Here is an 18,776-nt window from a genome sequence, read left to right as displayed (position 1 = left end):
GTCTTAAAAGAAGGGTCAACTAGGTATCGGCCAGGGGACGTATCGCCAATGTCTTCCCTGCTAAACTATTCTAATATCAGGGTCAATAACCTTGACAAACCGGTGACTTGACTAACTGACCTTTAAACCAATTTAACAAAATAATCAAGTTTGAACCTGCTTTGCCAACACGCTTCCACTTATTAACAACTTGGATTAACAACCGTGTACGTGGTTATATGGTAAACGCAATGTCATACACCTATTTATATATTGATGGTGTTTGGAGTCCCCTTCCCTTTATTATATTACCACCCAAATTTAGCTGATTTCAGCACGTCACTACAAGTTTTTTTTACTTTCTGTCTGTTTGAACATTTTTTTTCTCAAGCTATTAAGCTTATGGGATCATATTATTTGTTTTCCTCCACCTGCCGACAATTTTTTTTTCAAAAATCCCCCCCCCCCGAAATCAAATGGTTCTCCCCTTACCTCCGCCATGTTTAAATTCGATTTTGTTAGCGAAAAACGCACATAAAAATTACGATCCGCCGTGTTTTGGGCGTACTTCAGATACCGTTCACTATCATACATTCACAAATGGCAGTGTAGATAAACAAGGCTAATACGCATGATTGGAACTAGTTTATGGCAGCAAATTTTGCAGCAATAGCTGCCGTGCCGTTGAACGGTTTTTAGGAAATAGCTCTGGTTTGCGAGAATGATTACATCACGCATGTGCAGTTACCACCTGATAAAGTATAAGGAGCTGAAGTAACTGGAACTTCACACGTTAACGTTCGTATTCTCGGTATTGTTAGAAATTGTCCCTCTACGTAACTGTGCTCAACATAGGACCGTTCTTCGTTTGCACTGAGCTTACAACTAGCGGACTAGCGAACAAACGACAGCGATCGTTGCCTCTACCAATACAGACGCAACTCACTGCTCGGTGTACTGTACAGTATATACTCCGTTGGGCTTCGATAGTGGCCGATCGCAAATTTCATTTTCGTTTTAATCAAAACATGGCTTCTAACTGTCATACCAATTACAACGACCACAATATGGCGGTGTTGGATAGATGTGAAGCAGGTGATTTATTGAAATTCCCCCGTGGTCTTTATTCACACTGGGGAGTGTACGTAGGTAATGGTCAAGTTATCCACATGGCTGGCGTAGACGACACCGGAGACGAGAGGGGAAGCCATAGTGGATCGTTTTCCATCTCGGGTAAGCAGTTTAACAAGGCAGCAATCAAGTGTGATGATTTTTTGGAAATTGTACGTGGTTGTAGTGTAGAAATCAATAATTCGAAGGATCGCAAGCGGTGCCCAGCGAGGAAACGTGATATTGTCAAGCGGGCTTTTTCAAAATTGGGTGAAATCGAGTACAACGTCCTATGGAATAACTGCGAGCATTTTGCTTCCTGGTGTCGATATGGAATAGAAGAGAGTGACCAGGTACGTTAAAACTCAGTCCACTATAGAAAAGGTTGAAACAAATATGCAATCAGACTTCTATCATTACATTTAGATTTTATCTAAACGTTGAACCTTTTCAACTAAGTCATGAACCATGAAATAAAATGGTGCCGCTGGACCGATTGCCATAATATTTTATGGGCGTCTAGTTGGGAATTTGTTCGAATCAAAATGATCTTACCACTGGTGTGCGATTTAGGTAAAAAATATTTTGCTTTATTTCATTCTACTTTCAGTGATACGTATTTCTGTGATGAATGTATCGTAATTTAATTTTAATTAATTAATTAATTAATTACACTTTGCTAATTAATAGAATCGAGAAATCAATTTCTATAAATTTAAAACTATTCATTTTCTGTAAAATTATTTACATAAATTTTTTGGAAAGATATCTGAGAGTAGTATTCTTTGCATAGTCACATTTTTATATCAATCGTCATTTATGCACTAAAAGTTCAGTTCTATATAAAGCGTTTCTTGTATTATATTCAAGTATTTAATGCTCTGAATATAAGCCTCAGCAATTGTATTTAATCATGCGCAACCTGGCCCCATTTTGTACTAAGTTAATAAGACTGTGTTGCTTCCATTTTTGGCGCCAAACATATATATAATAGCACCATATATACTACGGCTACAATATCTGTGGTGTGATCTACAGTGAACGAATATTAGATACCAAGAATTATTTTACACGTTTGACTACATGACATTTTCTGTAAAATGGGCGGCCACGCGTACATGTTTGTGTCATTTTTATCTTTCTAGGTCGACAATGCCATGTTAATTGGGGCTGGTATTGTTGCTGTAGCTGCAGCCGTTGTTGGTACTGCCGCGGTTATCTCATCCAATCGCAACAAGGAGAAAAAAAAGTAATCAACAATGTTGCAAATCCAGTACTAGAAAATCCTACAAATATATGTCAACTGTGCCTCGGGAAAGGGAGGGGGCTGAAGAGAAAATTGGATGCGGGGGCACGAAAAATTGGGGTGCGAGGGGATGAGGGCTTGACAAATGTGTTGGTCCGAAGGGGGGGGGGCACGCAATATCATTTTTGATAATGATTTTAACCAAATTAAACTCCAGGAGCGGTCGTTTACCAATAACATTTACAATAGGTTTTTAACATATATTTAATTCTGAGGCAGCTGGTAACTGCTGTGAGAATGTGTTTGTGTGTGCCTTAAGTTAATATTTGCATAGATTTCTGTGGGCACTTTAACAATGTCGGTAAAACCAGGCGAACACAGGTAGATTAACTTGCACAATACAGATGAAAATCCATTAATTATGGAAATTACTAATTAAAATATAAGCACATTTCATTAGACATGTGCACTATGTTATGCATGGTTAACGTATATGTATGTACCAATTGAAATTATATTGAATTTGAATTACTAGTATGTTTAATTTCTTAGACAATCAAGTATGCAAATGCATAATTAATATTCGTTGGATGTTTACCAATATTCAATCAGTTCTTGTCATTACCATAATATGTAAGATGTCCGTTTGATGTTCATATAATTGATATAACAAATGTATTTCAGCTGAAAAATGAGGGCGCCCTTGTATTGCGTAGAGTACTTCATTAAAATAACAGAAATGTACAGGATATGCTTTGTTCTCGTTTAGAAAAAATTGCGCCATCTGTGAGTTTGAGAGAGTAATTTTGATATCTTTACCAGATTTAGGAATTCATCTTTACGGTCGCGTGTCGTCTTTGCACTTTTGCCGTTCTGTGCTCAAATTTTTGACTTTTCCTGTGATACCAAACATACTGTTCCAAAAGTTGTTACAATGTACACGATGACATTTTCTATGCACAATAAATTTGGAAATGCTGTGTTATAGCTGGTTGTTTGTGTGGTTTGTTTACATGGGAAATTGCAGTGACCACGTGATGCATACATGTATATCTGCAGAGCTTCGCCCAAGGAGAATGCGAGATTCATGAGATTGGTGACAGGAGACGTATAGACATGTATGTGTACACGTATAGATAGTTAATCCATACACTTGTGGTATTTTCATCTCCTCATGCATATTGTGTGTGTGTGTGTGTGTGTGTGTGTGTGTGTTTGTGTGTGTGTGTGTGTGCGCGCGCGTGTGCGTCTGTCTGTCTGTCTGTCTGTGTATGTATGTATGTATGTATGTATGTATGTATGTATATGTACGTGCGTGTGTGTGGGTGTGTGTGTACATATGTACGTACGTACGTATCGGTATGTAAGTGTGTATGTATACTTTTTTGCTTGATTGTAACACGGTTCTGGGCTCCATGAGCTTAATAGCGAACTGTTAGGACTTTTGCTATTTTATGCTGCGTAAATTTAAAGTATTCTGTGGGATGAAGGTATGAGGACCAATGACTGATAGTTTTGATGAGAGATAGGTCATGCCCTTTTGTGACGTAGTCTATAAATGATTGACCGTTGTCTAAAAACTGCTACAGATAAGGAAAACGAGCACAGGTAGATGCTGTATGGTAGGTCGTACACACAGATTTTACAATGGTGTTAAATCGGTAGGAACGTGAGACTACTTCAAAGAAAGGTTTCCTAGGGTGAGTACGAATTCGAAATTCTACGAACGTATATACGTATTGAAAATATAAACACTAGAAAGAGAGTATACGTAGATAGAATCGTGACGTTGACTAAACATGGTAAGAATTGTCGGCTACATGGAGTAATACGTCGAATAATACTGCAGCGACCATGTTTTATTTTATACAGAGTATATCGTTCTGTGTAGCACTTTGAGCAAAGGTAGCTGGAAATCCAAAAAAAAGTGAGTTTAAACTGTTAGTGTTACTGAGTGTCGTTTCATGCTACGATGCTACGTCATCCTAATATAACGGCTACACGTGGACCTTTCAGTCTATAATGGCTGTGACTGTCCGTTGTCGATTGTCACGCTATTATATAGAATCAAAATATCGAATGAATTTTACAATTGCGGTCTACACTGAAAGTCACGATTCTAAATCAATCGAAAATATCTAATTGTATGATTGACGCGTCGTATTTGACGATCTTTATTGTGCAAGAGCTCGAACAACGGAAATCATTCGATTACAACACGACATAGTTGAAGTGGCCGGCTAGAAGTCCATATCAGAGGATGTTAGACCCACAGAATATGCGACATCACATCGGTTAATATTTCACACGTACATTGGACGTGACAAATCGTAGCGACCACCTGGTTGATTTATTTGGGGTCAATGATTTATCTCATACTGCTTCTATGATAACTAAATGTTATCATTATTCTGTGTTGATAATTGTGATATACTCTAAAATCAAACTGTAGATGTATTGTCTATAGTCTGGGTTATTAACTTTAATAATATCTATATAAAATGAGGTATTCGGCAGCCACTCTAGAAACTATCACACTAGTGCACTACCCTCACTTTCTTTTGCTCCTGTCTTTTCTCTGTATACGGATATGTTCCGGCTTCGTGTGTGTATGTATGTATGTATGTATGTATGTATGTATGTATGTATGTATGTATGTATGTATGTATGTATGTATGTATGTATGTATGTATGTATGTATGTATGTATGTATGTATGTATGTATGTATGTATGTATGTGTGTGTGTGTGTGTGTGTATGTATGTATGTGTGTGTGTGTGTGTGTATGTGTGTGTGTGTATGTGTGTGTGTGTGTGTGTGTGTGTGTGTGTGTGCGTGAGTGTGTGGTGATTTGTGGGAAATGATATTGAAATTTTTTTTGTGATTGTTTGATAAACTCAGTTTAAACAAGCAAGCAAACAAATACATAAACAAACAAGAACAGCAAATCTGAAAAAAAAGTATATTTTTTGACGATTTTTCTTTTGTCATTTCAGGCATGTTCATTCGTCGTCGGTCAAAGTCAAGGTCAAGGTCGTTTTCCCTGCCAAACAAATTCGGACCCAATCCTATAAGGTTGGCATAAGTATCCAGTATACAGAGCAAGGTCAAAGGTCACCCTATATCCCCACCTCGATTTAGAAGAAGAAAGTTAATTTTTTTTCGCCGCCTAAAGTAAGAATGAATCCACCAGGACCGATAGGAGGACCAGGCTGGGGGTCTTATAACCCACCGGGACCAGTAGGAGGGCCAGGCAGGAGCCCCAACCCTCCTGGACCAATAGGTGGACCAGGTGCTGGATACAATCCTCCCGGACCAAAGGGGGGACCAGGTAGAGGCCCTAACCCACCAGGACCGATAGGTGGCCCAGGCTGGGGGTCTTATAACCCACCAGGACCAGTAGGAGGACCAGGTAGAAGCCCCAACCCTCCTGGTCCAATAGGAGGACCAGGTGCTGGATACAATCCTCCCGGACCAAAAGGGGGACCCGGCAGGGGGCCGAATCCTCCAGGACCCATCGGTGGACCAGGGTGGGGATCATACAATCCCCCAGGACCGGTAGGAGGGCCAGGAAGAAGCCCGAATCCTCCAGGACCAATAGGAGGTCCAGGTGCAGGATATAACCCCCCTGGTCCAATAGGAGGTCCAGGTAGAGGTCCGAACCCACCAGGGCCGGTTGGTGGGCCAGGTTGGGGATGGAGATAACACTGTCATATTGTCATGGCGACCCATGGAAATGAACTCTTTGAATAATCTGATAATGACAGTCGTACAGTCCAGGGTATCTTGTATGTATATTTGCAAAGGTCAAATTTGACAGATCACGTGAACAATTAATTACAATATAAATTGATGTAAATGATAGTGTCTGTTTTTTTTAAAAGTCAGTTGTTAATGGCGAATTGTCCTAAATGTATGGTGAACAACTGCACGTCAATTTTCAAACTAAACCAAAACAAACACACAATGTCACAAAAAAACCGACTTCTTATTATTTTGAATTTATCACGCGTGCGTGAAAAGGAAACAGTCGACGACACCATGTCTATTTTTATATTGAAACTATATTATCAAACAATATTCAAACTAATTAATGTTAGACAGATACAGCAAATAATACTGAGCAAATTTAGACAACGAGCAATATTTTATTGGCTGAACTTCTAGAGAAAATACTCTTAGTTACCCTGATTTGAGGTGACGACATTTGTATTTGATTTTTGAGTTTTTACTTGTAGGTGAGCAATGAGTTTAGTGTACAGTCGAATTTACTACCCAGTCAAATTACATGTACGTCATTTATTACAAAGCATATTAGTAATGGTACTGACAGTGACACGTCTTTGGCGTGTTGATATTTCGTCATTGTACGTTAGCCGTTGGGGGCGCCATTTACCTCGTAGAATTCGAGTAACGTTATTCGTTGTCAGCAGTAACTTTGTGATGATAATAAAAATTCGAACACAACATCATATCTACATTTCTTCCTAATAATTACACATGTTGTAAAGTAATACATTTCACGAATAAATTTTTAAATTATTTTTGAATCACATACAAAAAAAACATATAAAACCACTCGTCTAACAGGGAGCAGGGCCGGAGGCAGAATATCCTACGATGTTTTTATGACTATTATGTTCAATAAAAGGAGGATAGATATTTTGAGTGCGGTTTATTCTAAATTCTCGTCTTTATTCTCATCAGGTATCAGCTGAGTCAAACACATAATCCCCTAGTATATTTTAAAGGTGATTTTTTTTAAAAGTTTGTATAGTGTAACAAATCAATTAATAGTCTTTGGAGACTTAGCTCGCTGGAGGAATCCAAAACTTTTATGCTGTAATATAACGTAAAGAGTGGCCTATCTTTTTTCACTTAAAAAATCACGTAGGAGCCTCTATTGCGATTCTTTCATGGACTGGAGGTATTGAGATTTCAATAAATGACAGCCACACTTTCTGTCTGTGTCTGTGTCTGTGTCTGTGTCTGTGTCTGTGTGTGTCTGTGTCTGTGTCTGTCTGTCTGCCTGCCTGCCTGCCTGCCTGCCTGCCTGCCTGCCTGCCTGTCTGTCCGTCTGTCTGTCCCCCTTTCTCCTCCCAATTGTGCGCAAGCGTGTAAATACGCATATACTGATACCGTTTTATTTGCATGGATGATTCTATGGTAACATCAGTCCAAGGTGGAAATGCGTCAATAATTTACAGAAATCAAGATTTTGTCTCAAAATTGGCGGGAAATCTGTAACATTGTTCAAAATGACAGTTTCGTTAAAAAAACATTAATTCATAAACGAAAGATTATTCTCAGGATAATAAATAATATTGAAATGTGGTAAACATTTCAGAAAATGCGACAAGAAATTGGCGGGAAAGACGTGGGTGTTGGAATATGTTTTCTCAATGTACGTAGTGTAGTTACATCAATAATTGACGACTAAACAGCTGACAGACCTTAGAGTAACAAATATTATAGGTGTAGCCGATAGATTAGTAAATTATATACAACTAAAGTTGAATCATTAATTTTGACGAAATTATCGGTTAATACCAAACTACAGTTACAACGACAATCCTTCAATTTGATCATCAACGACGCCATATTGGAAAATTCATTCCAACTCTGCACACGAGGCTGTGAGTAACGATTCATCGATAACTACCAACGGCTTGAATAACTCAATTTAGGTAAGTATATATGTTGTTAATTAGTCATGTAAATAATAATGACAAAATATTAATATTCGTATTCTCCGTTAGTGTTCTTCTTTTCGTTTGTCCACTTAGCTATCGTTAATTGACCAAAAATTGTCGTTCACTCATTCTATGCGTCTTTTGTACTTCGCCCTTTGTCGATATGCTGGGGAGAAGAGGGGGGGGGGGGGTGTACAACAGTAAAGTACAGTACACATCCACATATCAATGTACAAGCTCCATCGCGCCATTTTAAAGACAACATTTCCATATTTCGTTAGCTTTTACAAATATATCAACTCCATCATTTTGGATTACAATTCTTGTTGAACTCCTTTTTGAGCTAGAAATGTAAATTGTAGCTTTAGAATTATGATGACGTTGCCTTATTTTGATGCAAAAGTGGGATCTTAGTTTTTTTCTATGTATGTGTTGTACCCAAATTTGGCCACTGTTCGTCATCATATACGTGACATTGTGTAAACAACTGACTCATTAGTCGTGGATATATATATTCATGACATGTTGGTTGCAAGGTGATTTAAGCATGCGCCGTCTACATATAAGCTTTTGGTGATGACACAGGTCAATTGTGTGGCTATAGGTAACACAATAATGCATGTTTCTCTTCCCGTTATCCTTTCAGCTACATTTTTTTAAAGTTAGAATTTATTTATGAAGGAAATACGTGACTCGTGACGTCACGTACACAGACAACGTAGTCGATCGAGGCTATTCACATTCTATCATCTCTATACAAATTAATTCATTTGTATAGTAATATAAATGTATTGATATTTGTCATTTTATTACATTGTTGTTCATATTTTCTTGCTATTTAGATATGTTTAGACCAGGACCGAACTTCGGACCCGGTCCAGGGCCAAACCGCGGACCAAATCTCGGACCTAGCCCAGGACCAAACCTCGGACCTAGCCCAGGACCAAATCTCGGACCTAGCCCAGGACCAAACCTCGGACCTAGCCCAGGACCAAACCTCGGACCTAGCCCAGGACCAAACCTAGGACCTAGCCCAGGACCAAATCTAGGACCTAGCCCGGGACCAAATCTAGGACCTAGCCCAGGACCAAATCTAGGACCTAGCCCAGGACCAAATCTCGGACCTAGCCCGGGACCAAATCTCGGACCTAGCCCAGGACCAAATCTCGGACCTAGCCCAGGACCAAATCTCGGACCAAGTCCAGGACCAAACCTAGGACCTAGCCCAGGACCAAATCTTGGACCGAGTCCAGGACCAAATCTCGGACCTAGCCCAGGACCAAATCTCGGACCAAGCCCAGGACCAAATCTCGGACCTAGCCCAGGACCAAATCTCGGACCAAGTCCAGGACCAAATCTAGGACCTAGCCCAGGCCCCAGGCTTTGGCGACCTGGGCCAGGACCATTTTAGCTTTTTTTATTTCAATAAATCAACACTACCTTACGTTGTTTTACCAGAAGTATCCGGACCAGACTTTGCATTTCTCCAGACCTGACTTAAAAGAATTAAAACGGATATACATGAAAGTGAACTTTGAACTTTGAACTTTGACAGCAGAAACAGGAATATTTTCTCCTGCAGACGTAAAGAGTAAAGAAATACACCACTGCATATGTTTTTTTTTTACATTTTCAACATTGCAGTCTACTCGGTGTTGGGTTACTCTTTTGTGAAAATGATGTATGAATGTCAACAAAACAGACACACCCTTTGCATTTTAAAGGCTGAATGTATCCTTTAAAGGCACTCGTGGTATTCTACGCACTGAAATATACTTAACAACCATCACTTGCAACTGACTGAACTCGAACCTGGTATCAAAATATGATTTATACATGATGAGCCAATGACGTCATTTTTCATACGTATGAAAAAATGTCGTGTAAATCCTTACTATGTAATCAATTGTTGTAATAATAAATACCAGAAGATTATTGCAAAGGTATGCATCGACAGTAACCTCATACTAATTAATACTAATTATGATTTTATGTAAGTAATTTCACTGCAATGAGTAATAAAAATCATAAACTCAAACTCACTTCGAGAACACCATTTTCCAGTTAAGATCAATGATAAAATTTCGACGGAAACGCACACTCAGGATGCCTTGTTTGATATTGTGTCTGTTATCTTACAGTACAACGAATTGCTATGCTAGGGAACAGGCAGAATCTTCTTAGGGCGGGGTGCAGTTGGGTGGGTATGGGGGAGGGGAAAGAAAACACATCGGCCATATTATTTTCATCATCATCCACTAATCCATCTAAAAATCTTATTAAAATTACTCTTTTTTAATTTTGTTGTTGATGATATAATGACTTAGTATAAATACCATACACCAATTACTATGACCTGTACTGAACTATCAGTTTTATGTAGCAGTACACAAATTGTGGTGCAATATAAAAAACCCTAAAACTATTTTTGGGTCCGCACCCGAAATCAGCAACCTAATGAATTACGAATCAATTCAACCCGTTACACCACCATGCTACTTATATATAAAATGACCTCTAATTAACATGTAAATGTCTCTAATTAATAAGTATTGTGTATTTTGGGTTGTTCGATAAAAAAATATAGAACACCCTTGCACTTTAACATCAATTGTTCCCAGATGAAGAACCCGTTTCGAGAACTGCCACCCCTCTGCACCGCCTGTAATAAGTCACATGGATATTCCGACATTTTTAAGGATCAGGTGATTGACATTCATGGCTAGTTTACGAGTGTATAATAACCTGTGTGAGTATTCAATATACTGTACAGGGTTGAACTGCATGACTATCTTGCGTAAAGGTAAAATCCATACCCACGTGCATATCAAGGTACAACTTTCAATTGAATACAACTGTGCGGTCTACTCAACTTGTAGAGAGATGGGGGACTGCCCTGCTACCTGTCTAATATATACGTTGTTTGTTTATATTATGTATGCCTCTCTCTTTCTCCCCTCTCTTTCTGTCTTTCCCTCCCCCTCCCCTCCCTTCCTCGCTCCTTCATCGATTATCACCGATTCAATATTTGCGAGACCGGTTTTGGTACAATTTATTTGTGAGATAAATTAAGAAGCATACGCCAGTGAAAAGGTGATAATACATAAATTGTTATCTTTATGACAGGGTATTTCCAAGTGACGAGGTGTGTCAATAGTAGCCTACACGTGACTTGTTACAATACACCTACACACAGTGTGGGATTTCCCCTATACGTCAGTTTACTTTCATTTTAACGTCGTTGTCATTGTATGGTCCCCACTGTATGTCACTGAGACGGTAAAGATCCCACGACCGTTGACTCCGTCACCGCGCTGTAAAAAAAACACACATCATTTTCGTGTGATTTTTCGAAAATTTCCGTACGGATGGGCGTGGATATCTGTACGTGGAGATGCCGAATCGGTGTTTTTCTAGGTCAATGCATTTGCATGTCACCAACCAAGTTCTGCAAGACGGGACCATTACGGCCTATGGTTCATGGTTCACATGGTTTGAGTCTGTTTGTGTTAGTGGTATTGCTGGTAACACTCAGTGGCGATGTTGAACCAAACCCCGGCCCGTTAAACGTACAACTACAAGAGGAATCTCAGGTCCAAACAGGAAGTGAAACCATAGCTGACAAAGGGCAGGCAAGTTTTCAAAGAATTACTGTCAGTAAGAAATATATAGCGCCATTATTTCACTAGCAAGCTAGACTGCACGACTTTGTCATATAGGAGCACAGCCGCCGAATTAGCATCATAATATTTCATGATTCTATATTTCTTGAATTTGACAAAAAATCAAACAATTTAACGCCCTCTATGGCCATTTCAGACAAAATTACAAATTCAATGATGCGGCCGAAAATGACCATAATTATCATATAGTTATATCAGCTATATCACTGAAATTCAGGACGTTTGATAAATCAAATGATTGGCTGAAAGCTTTCTATCTTGATTTGAAATTATCATGTCATATATAGCATCCAAAGTATTACTAATTTAGTTTTGTACATCATCGATAATATGTCACAGACACCTACTGTTTTTCGTTCAGACCGACCCATCATTTTGAAGGAGACTCGATGATAAACAAGGATCAGCCTAAAAATATTATATAGTATGTCGTTCGTGATAAATAACTTCGAACAATGACTGTATGTCGGGCTGTATGTAGGACAGCCATTTTGTTGTTTGTTGACCTCAAGGTGTAAACAAAAGTTTGATGACCTCTACAGACTACAACAGTGGTTTCTCCCAGTTTCAGCGTCTACCATGATGGTCTGATGAGTTTATTAGGTGCTGTAGACCGCCGGGCTTTCTTTCGATACAATATGCGACCTAAGGTCGCATTACACTGAAGGTGCACATCGAGGGTGCATGGTGTTTAGGCCGGAGCTGCGCACCAGAGGTACAGGAAACCTCAGCTTTTCGATCGACAACCTTCCAATCGCAAATCTGTGCAACCGAGACATGGTGACTTTCGATTGAAGACAATATACAGAATGTACTTGTGTGATAAACACTAATATTTACGGCAGAAACGCAGCTGCCTTGGCGTTTAGCTCATGTTTTACGCAAAAAATGGCACATTTAAACCCCAGACAAACTATATATAAGGGTGATCCTGTTTTTCCTCTGCTTCTCATTACCCGACCGACTCAAATTTTCAACTCCGACATCAAAAAATGCTTCTAATATTTTGTGGAACTGTGCCCTATGGCAAGAATAAGCAAGCGTCTGAATTATCGACCTCATCTACTACAGTCATGGCAGAGGCGACGACGCTTGTTCACGAACAGATCATCATTTCATGTACTTATAGAATTGCTTTCAATGTATTTACCCGTTTATGGGTTCCCTCCTCTATTCCAAAATTATGTTTGTCACTCTTCTCTAATTGTTCGTTGCATTGTACTCAATAACATAATTGTTGGATATTAACATGATTTCAGTGTCAGAATGAGAGTTATCGTCAGCTTGAGTGTCATATTTTCGATCAAATATCTAAAATACATTCACAGAAAACTGTTTATCACACCAATAATTAAACATGTCATTGTGCGGTAACATGTTGATTTGGGATCGATTGTATCCAGAAGTAGTCCAGCAACTGTTTGATATTAAAGTTTAGCATTTCGAGCATCTGTGTTTGACCATGGAAGTATAAATCCATGGTGTGACGAAACAAGAACCCCTGCTGTATTGTGTTGAGGGGCGTTTCCGGAACTTGAGGGTGCTGTTTAGTGACAACGTCGAGGAATGGGCCACTTTTGACCGGCTAACATAGTGTCTGTGCCAGACGAACATTGGGCACGATTCCAACTGTTTTACGACAGGGTTTTTACGTTTAAGCGACTCGTTGAGAGTGAGATTATTACCTTGTTTGGAGATATCAATATAAGATGAACGATTACCAATCTCTATCTACCTATGTCTATGGAAATTTCTGAACGGAAATATTGACCGATGCGTGAAATGAGGCATGGGGACTACTTGTGGAAAAGACGCCACACCATTTGACCGGCACCGGTCATTGACCTTTAAATTTGTATGGGTCTGTACCCTCCCCTTCCCCACGGGACTGGGGTGAGGGGTGGGATGGTGACGTTCCATTGATGTTTGTTAGTGTAAAGCTGAGCATGGACATTACTGGCATTGTTACATTTAGTTTTTATAATAACTTAGATTTGCATGACAGTTTTTGGAGTCCATCTTTCACTATTACCGTACCACTTCAGTCTTAAAAAATAACCAACAAAACATATTGGAGTCAACCTTTAAACAATTGTGAATACGCTCTTATGTTACATTTATAGGAAAAATGGACAAAACTCCATCGTGCAGCGAAAGAAAATGATGTCGACGTTGTAAGATGTGTGTTAGGCAGTGTGGATGATGCCGACATTAACGCTTACACAGAGGTAAACAAAATATACATAAAATGTATGTATGTATGTATGTATGTATGTATGTATGTATGTATGTATGTATGTATGTATGTATGTATTTATTTATTTATGTATGTATGTTAAGTTTACATGTTAGTTTTGATATTGATAAATAATAATGTATCTCTTTATTGATTCATGAGTAGGAGGAATTGACTCCCCTACATTTGGCAGCCAGACATAATGACGTCAGTGTTGTTAAGCTGTTAATAGAGGAAGGGGCTGATCCGAACTCTTCAGATAAGGTATGATTGGTTGATATAGGCCATTCCAGACTGCAAACAGGAAATTGAGAATACAGCACCCTCGCTCAAATCGGGGCTATCATCACCTCATGTAGTACCGTTTCTTACAAGAGGTTTGTTCCTTGGTTTTCTGTAAAAAGTGTAAATCAGTGATGTTTTTCATATTGATCAGGCATCGATGAAAGTAGCAGTGTTCTATGATTAACCAAGCAACCATGAATACCCCAAGCTACCCACAAAAAGGAAGTAGAACACAACCGTGGCAAATTTTGGAAAGGCATTCTTTTCAATATTGTTTACATCATTTATTTTATTTATATGCGACTTTGGTACCTTGACAATTGTAAATCGCTTTATTGTTGTTGTTATTGTTGTTATTGTTATTATTATTGCTAGGACAAATGGACACCACTTCATTATTCAGCCAGATATAATGGCGTTGACGTAGCCGAAGTATTGATACAATATGGGAGTGATATAAACATAAAAACCAAGGTGAGGCGTTCGAAAATAACGTTAAAAAACAATGAAGTGAAAAAAAACATTATGCATGTGTTGACAGTATGCAACTAGGAACTCTTATGGAAATGTCAACTTTATGCGTCAAAAGAAACGTACGGCGAGGCTTTGATGATATGTTCATGATTGGAAGTTTTGCTATTAGTGACTCATTGATAAGATGATATAAAATTGTACCTGGCATTACCTTGGGTATTTGTCCATAATGTGAAGTTTTAATGTTAATTGTTATTTTCAATGCAGGAACAATTATCGGTTCTGCATCTTGCTGCTGCTTTCAATACGACAGACATGGTCAAGTTTTTGGTTCAATCTGGGGGAGACATCCACGGATTAAACGAGGTAAGAAATTACGGGAAAAAAATTGAAAACCGACCAGTTATTTGGATACATCACTTGTAAAAATTATTAATAGCAATGGCGGTGTAGTTTGTTGAGTGGCTACTACAACCAGGAGTAAGCAGCATTTACAAGTTGGAGAGTGTTACAAACAGGGAAGATAAACCGTGAACTGAATTGGAATAATAATACTAGCTTATCACACCATGTTAGAAATACAGAGACAACAATGGCCCGATATAACAGATTTATGGCATCTTTACATGTGCATGAAATGCCAGAAGAACTTGAATTCTTCTGTGAATGTGAATTATTGTGTAATGAGGCCATAAATACTCGTCTCAGTAGTTTCAACATACTGTGACAAATGTCAATTTATTTGTTTACTTTCCCTGTTTGTCACAAGTTCCGCTTTTAAATGCTTGCTTGTAGCTGGTTGTATTTGGACTAGCTCTCTACAGCGCTAGGAAACCCAAGCCATGCTTGCCCCACTGTATCTACTTGATTGAAAGACAACCATGGTTTATTCGTTGTCTTTGACTATTGACTAATGTATACATGTAGAGACAAATTAGCATTATTCTGTACAGCAAATTAATCCTATTTTCAACACATCATTTTCACACAGCGTTCAGTGATTGGCTTAGATCGTGTGAAATGACTAGTGACCCATATTGACTCCAATTTGCAACGGGCACTAAGAGTTTTCTACCGACTATTTGCTTTGATTAGATGGAAAATATACATACATATTGTTGCCTGGCCTGGGCGCACTACGAGATGTCATGTTATCTTGTGCTCTTACGTAACAATTATTTCCCCACGTTTCTGCCTCAGGAAATAAAAGTTGCTACATAAGTACCCTAAGTTATCTACATATGATTAATACTGCAGGATCAATGCACCCCTTTACACTATGCCGCTAAATGCAACGGAAGTGATGTCATTCAATTGCTGTCAGAAAGTGGGAGTAATGCTAATGCAGTAACACAGGTGAGAAACTCACTCACTCACTCACTCACTCACTCACTCACTCACTCACTCACTGACAATCGCTCTATCTATCTATCGCTCTATCTATCTATCTATCTATCTATCTATCTATCTATCTATCTATCTATCTATCTATCTATCTATCTATCTATCTATCTATCTATCTATCTATCTATCTATCTATCTATCTATCTATCTATCTATCTATCTATCTATCTATCGACTGACCGACCGAACAACCAACCAACCAACCAATCAATAAATCTAGTACAACGCACAGTTCAGAGCAGTACTATACAGTATAAGAATGACGTTTACTTTACCAAAGTTCAGTAAACGTATAGTTTATGTTTCGTATATTCAAGATTGATATGCTGGTTTATACATAATAATAACTGACAATTTTTTGTTACGTAATAATATGCAGGATGGATGGACCCCACTTCACATTGCTGCACGCTATAACAGTGTAGATGTTTCTAACTGTTTAGTAAGATGTGGTAGTGATTTGAATACTAGAACCCGAGTAAGTACATGTATTTCAAATAGAAGGAAACGGCAAACGGCATTAGCCGTAATGCAGGGATGTGGTGAATCGGAGGGATGGGTTTGCATGGGGGTCTTATAAATATATGTTTTTTCTGCTTTTACTGATCTGATAACCAAATTGAGGAAAATTTGACATTATCTACTGTAAAGCAAGCAAGGAAGTATAATTTGACTAATACTGGTGAGAGAGAGAGAGAGAGAGAGAGAGAGAGAGAGAATGTGTGTGTGTGTGTGTGTGTGTGTGTGTGTGTGTGTGTGTTATCGCTCTAAGATTTTGATTTGTTTATTGACCATTTTGTAGATAGGATGTAGGATGACAAAACATTTATATCTAATCAGTACACACCCCATCTTGCAATTTCAGGACTGTTTGTCTTCCCTACACTTGGCGGCTGCTTACAATAATGTTCAAATGGTCACATCATTGATAGATCTTGGTATCGATACAAGTCTCAGAGATCAGGTACTGTTCATTCTAGATCCTTGTCCACACGACAAACATATAAGATAATAATAATTTCATTCAAGCTTTGCCTAACACTCATGGACCATCACACAGCAATGGCAGCATTCACAGTCACTGTGATAAAAGTTGTAAGAATCGTGGTGTGCATATGAAAATTTCGGAAAATATGCATTCACCCTAAATACATGTAGTACTATCCATATTGAATTCTTAGTATTTGCAGTGCAGATCGAGTCACGAAACACAACGACAACACAAGTGAAGCTAATCATTTCGAGCCATCAATGTAGAATTATGATGATAAATTTGTTAGAGTGGCTTAAGTCCTCGAGCAAGACTTGAACCGTTACTGTACCCCAATTAACCCAGTGGCAAAATTACCGAATTAACCATATGTATACATACGTATCACCAATTTCAAAGTCAAATAAAATTGAATTTTTTGCTTAATCCCTGTGTCAATATACGTATTCACAAAGTTATGTGGTATTTTGCTTAATATGTTCGAATCGATCCCTGTGTGTAAAACCGCTATGTGTAAATTTACAATTCTGGCATGGCTTCTTTTAGTCCTCTATGCAATAGGCTAACATTTACTTGTTTTAATTTCCACAGAAATAAACACACGCCAAAGTTTTGAGCATATTACAAAATAGTTTTGGAAGAAAGTTCTCAATACATGTATCATTCTTGATCTATTTTCAGAGTGATTGGACACCCATGCACTGTGCCTGTTTATACAATACTGCCGATGTAGTACAAGCTTTTCTAAAGGTTGGCAGTGACATCAATGCAACAACAGAGGTATCTGAATACTTAAAGTGCTGTACAGTCCTAAAATATTTATCTTAAAACCACCACTACCACCACCACCACCACCACCACCACCACCACCACAACAACAACAACCACAGCCACCACCACAACAACAACCACCACCACCACCACCACCACCACCACCAGCAACAACCACCAGAGCCACCACCACCACCAACAACAGCAACACCACCACCAACAATGACACTACAACCACTACCACCACCACCACCACCACCACCACCACCACCACCACTACCACTACCACATACATGTACATTGAAGCTATACAAAGCACAATTGTCGCATAGTCACTTGAATAATTCGTGAAAATGACCGATCGAGAAATATACTACATATCAAAAATCAGCAAGTGTTGTAGTAAAAGGATAAACTGAATAGAGACGTTGTATGGAGTATAACTGAAATATAGACTTTATTTATCAAAGCCCAGAGTTCGGCCTCACAGCCTCACTCCAAATCCAGAACCAGGATAGATGCTCACCGCTTCACGTCAAAATCCAAGTCCTCAAACAGACGCCTATGGTCGTTACAATAATTAAATCACAATAAGTCACGCATAGGAGACGAGCTTCCTATGATAACAATAGGTCATGCATAATTATGAGCTTCATGGAAATGAAATAGAGAACACTAAACTTTAACTTGAATGACATCCCCAGACACACGATATTAGTGTGCCTATTGTCATTTCGAATTCTTTAACTAGGTTTTTGGCGACATGTATAAACAGTGTCATGTCTGAACCCAAACACAGTAATTACAAATTCATGACAACTACGTACGGTATCTCACACTTTCGCTTACAGATAATGTGTATAGAAAGAACGCCAAAGGCACGCGTTTTGCCTTTTTGGAAGAT

The 18,776-nt window shown here is 38.7% G+C and overlaps 1 protein-coding gene across 1 annotated transcript; it reads left to right on the top strand.

Moving 5' to 3' along the window:
• Nucleotides 1–752: 752 nt before the first annotated feature.
• On the top strand, nt 753–2,399 carry LOC144448535 (phospholipase A and acyltransferase 2-like). The gene is made up of 2 exons (XM_078138801.1): nt 753–1,442; nt 2,235–2,399. Exons 1-2 carry the CDS (start codon nt 1,008–1,010, stop codon nt 2,340–2,342), a joined length of 543 nt encoding a protein of 180 aa, XP_077994927.1. The 5' UTR covers nt 753–1,007; the 3' UTR covers nt 2,343–2,399.
• The last annotated feature ends 16,377 nt before the right edge of the window (nt 2,400–18,776 follow it).

This window comes from Glandiceps talaboti, chromosome 17 (assembly GCF_964340395.1).
Source record: "Glandiceps talaboti chromosome 17, keGlaTala1.1, whole genome shotgun sequence".
NCBI lineage: Eukaryota > Metazoa > Hemichordata > Enteropneusta > Spengelidae > Glandiceps > Glandiceps talaboti.
Note: the sequence above shows the minus strand (reverse complement) of the source record. Positions and strands in the feature narration are given on the sequence as shown.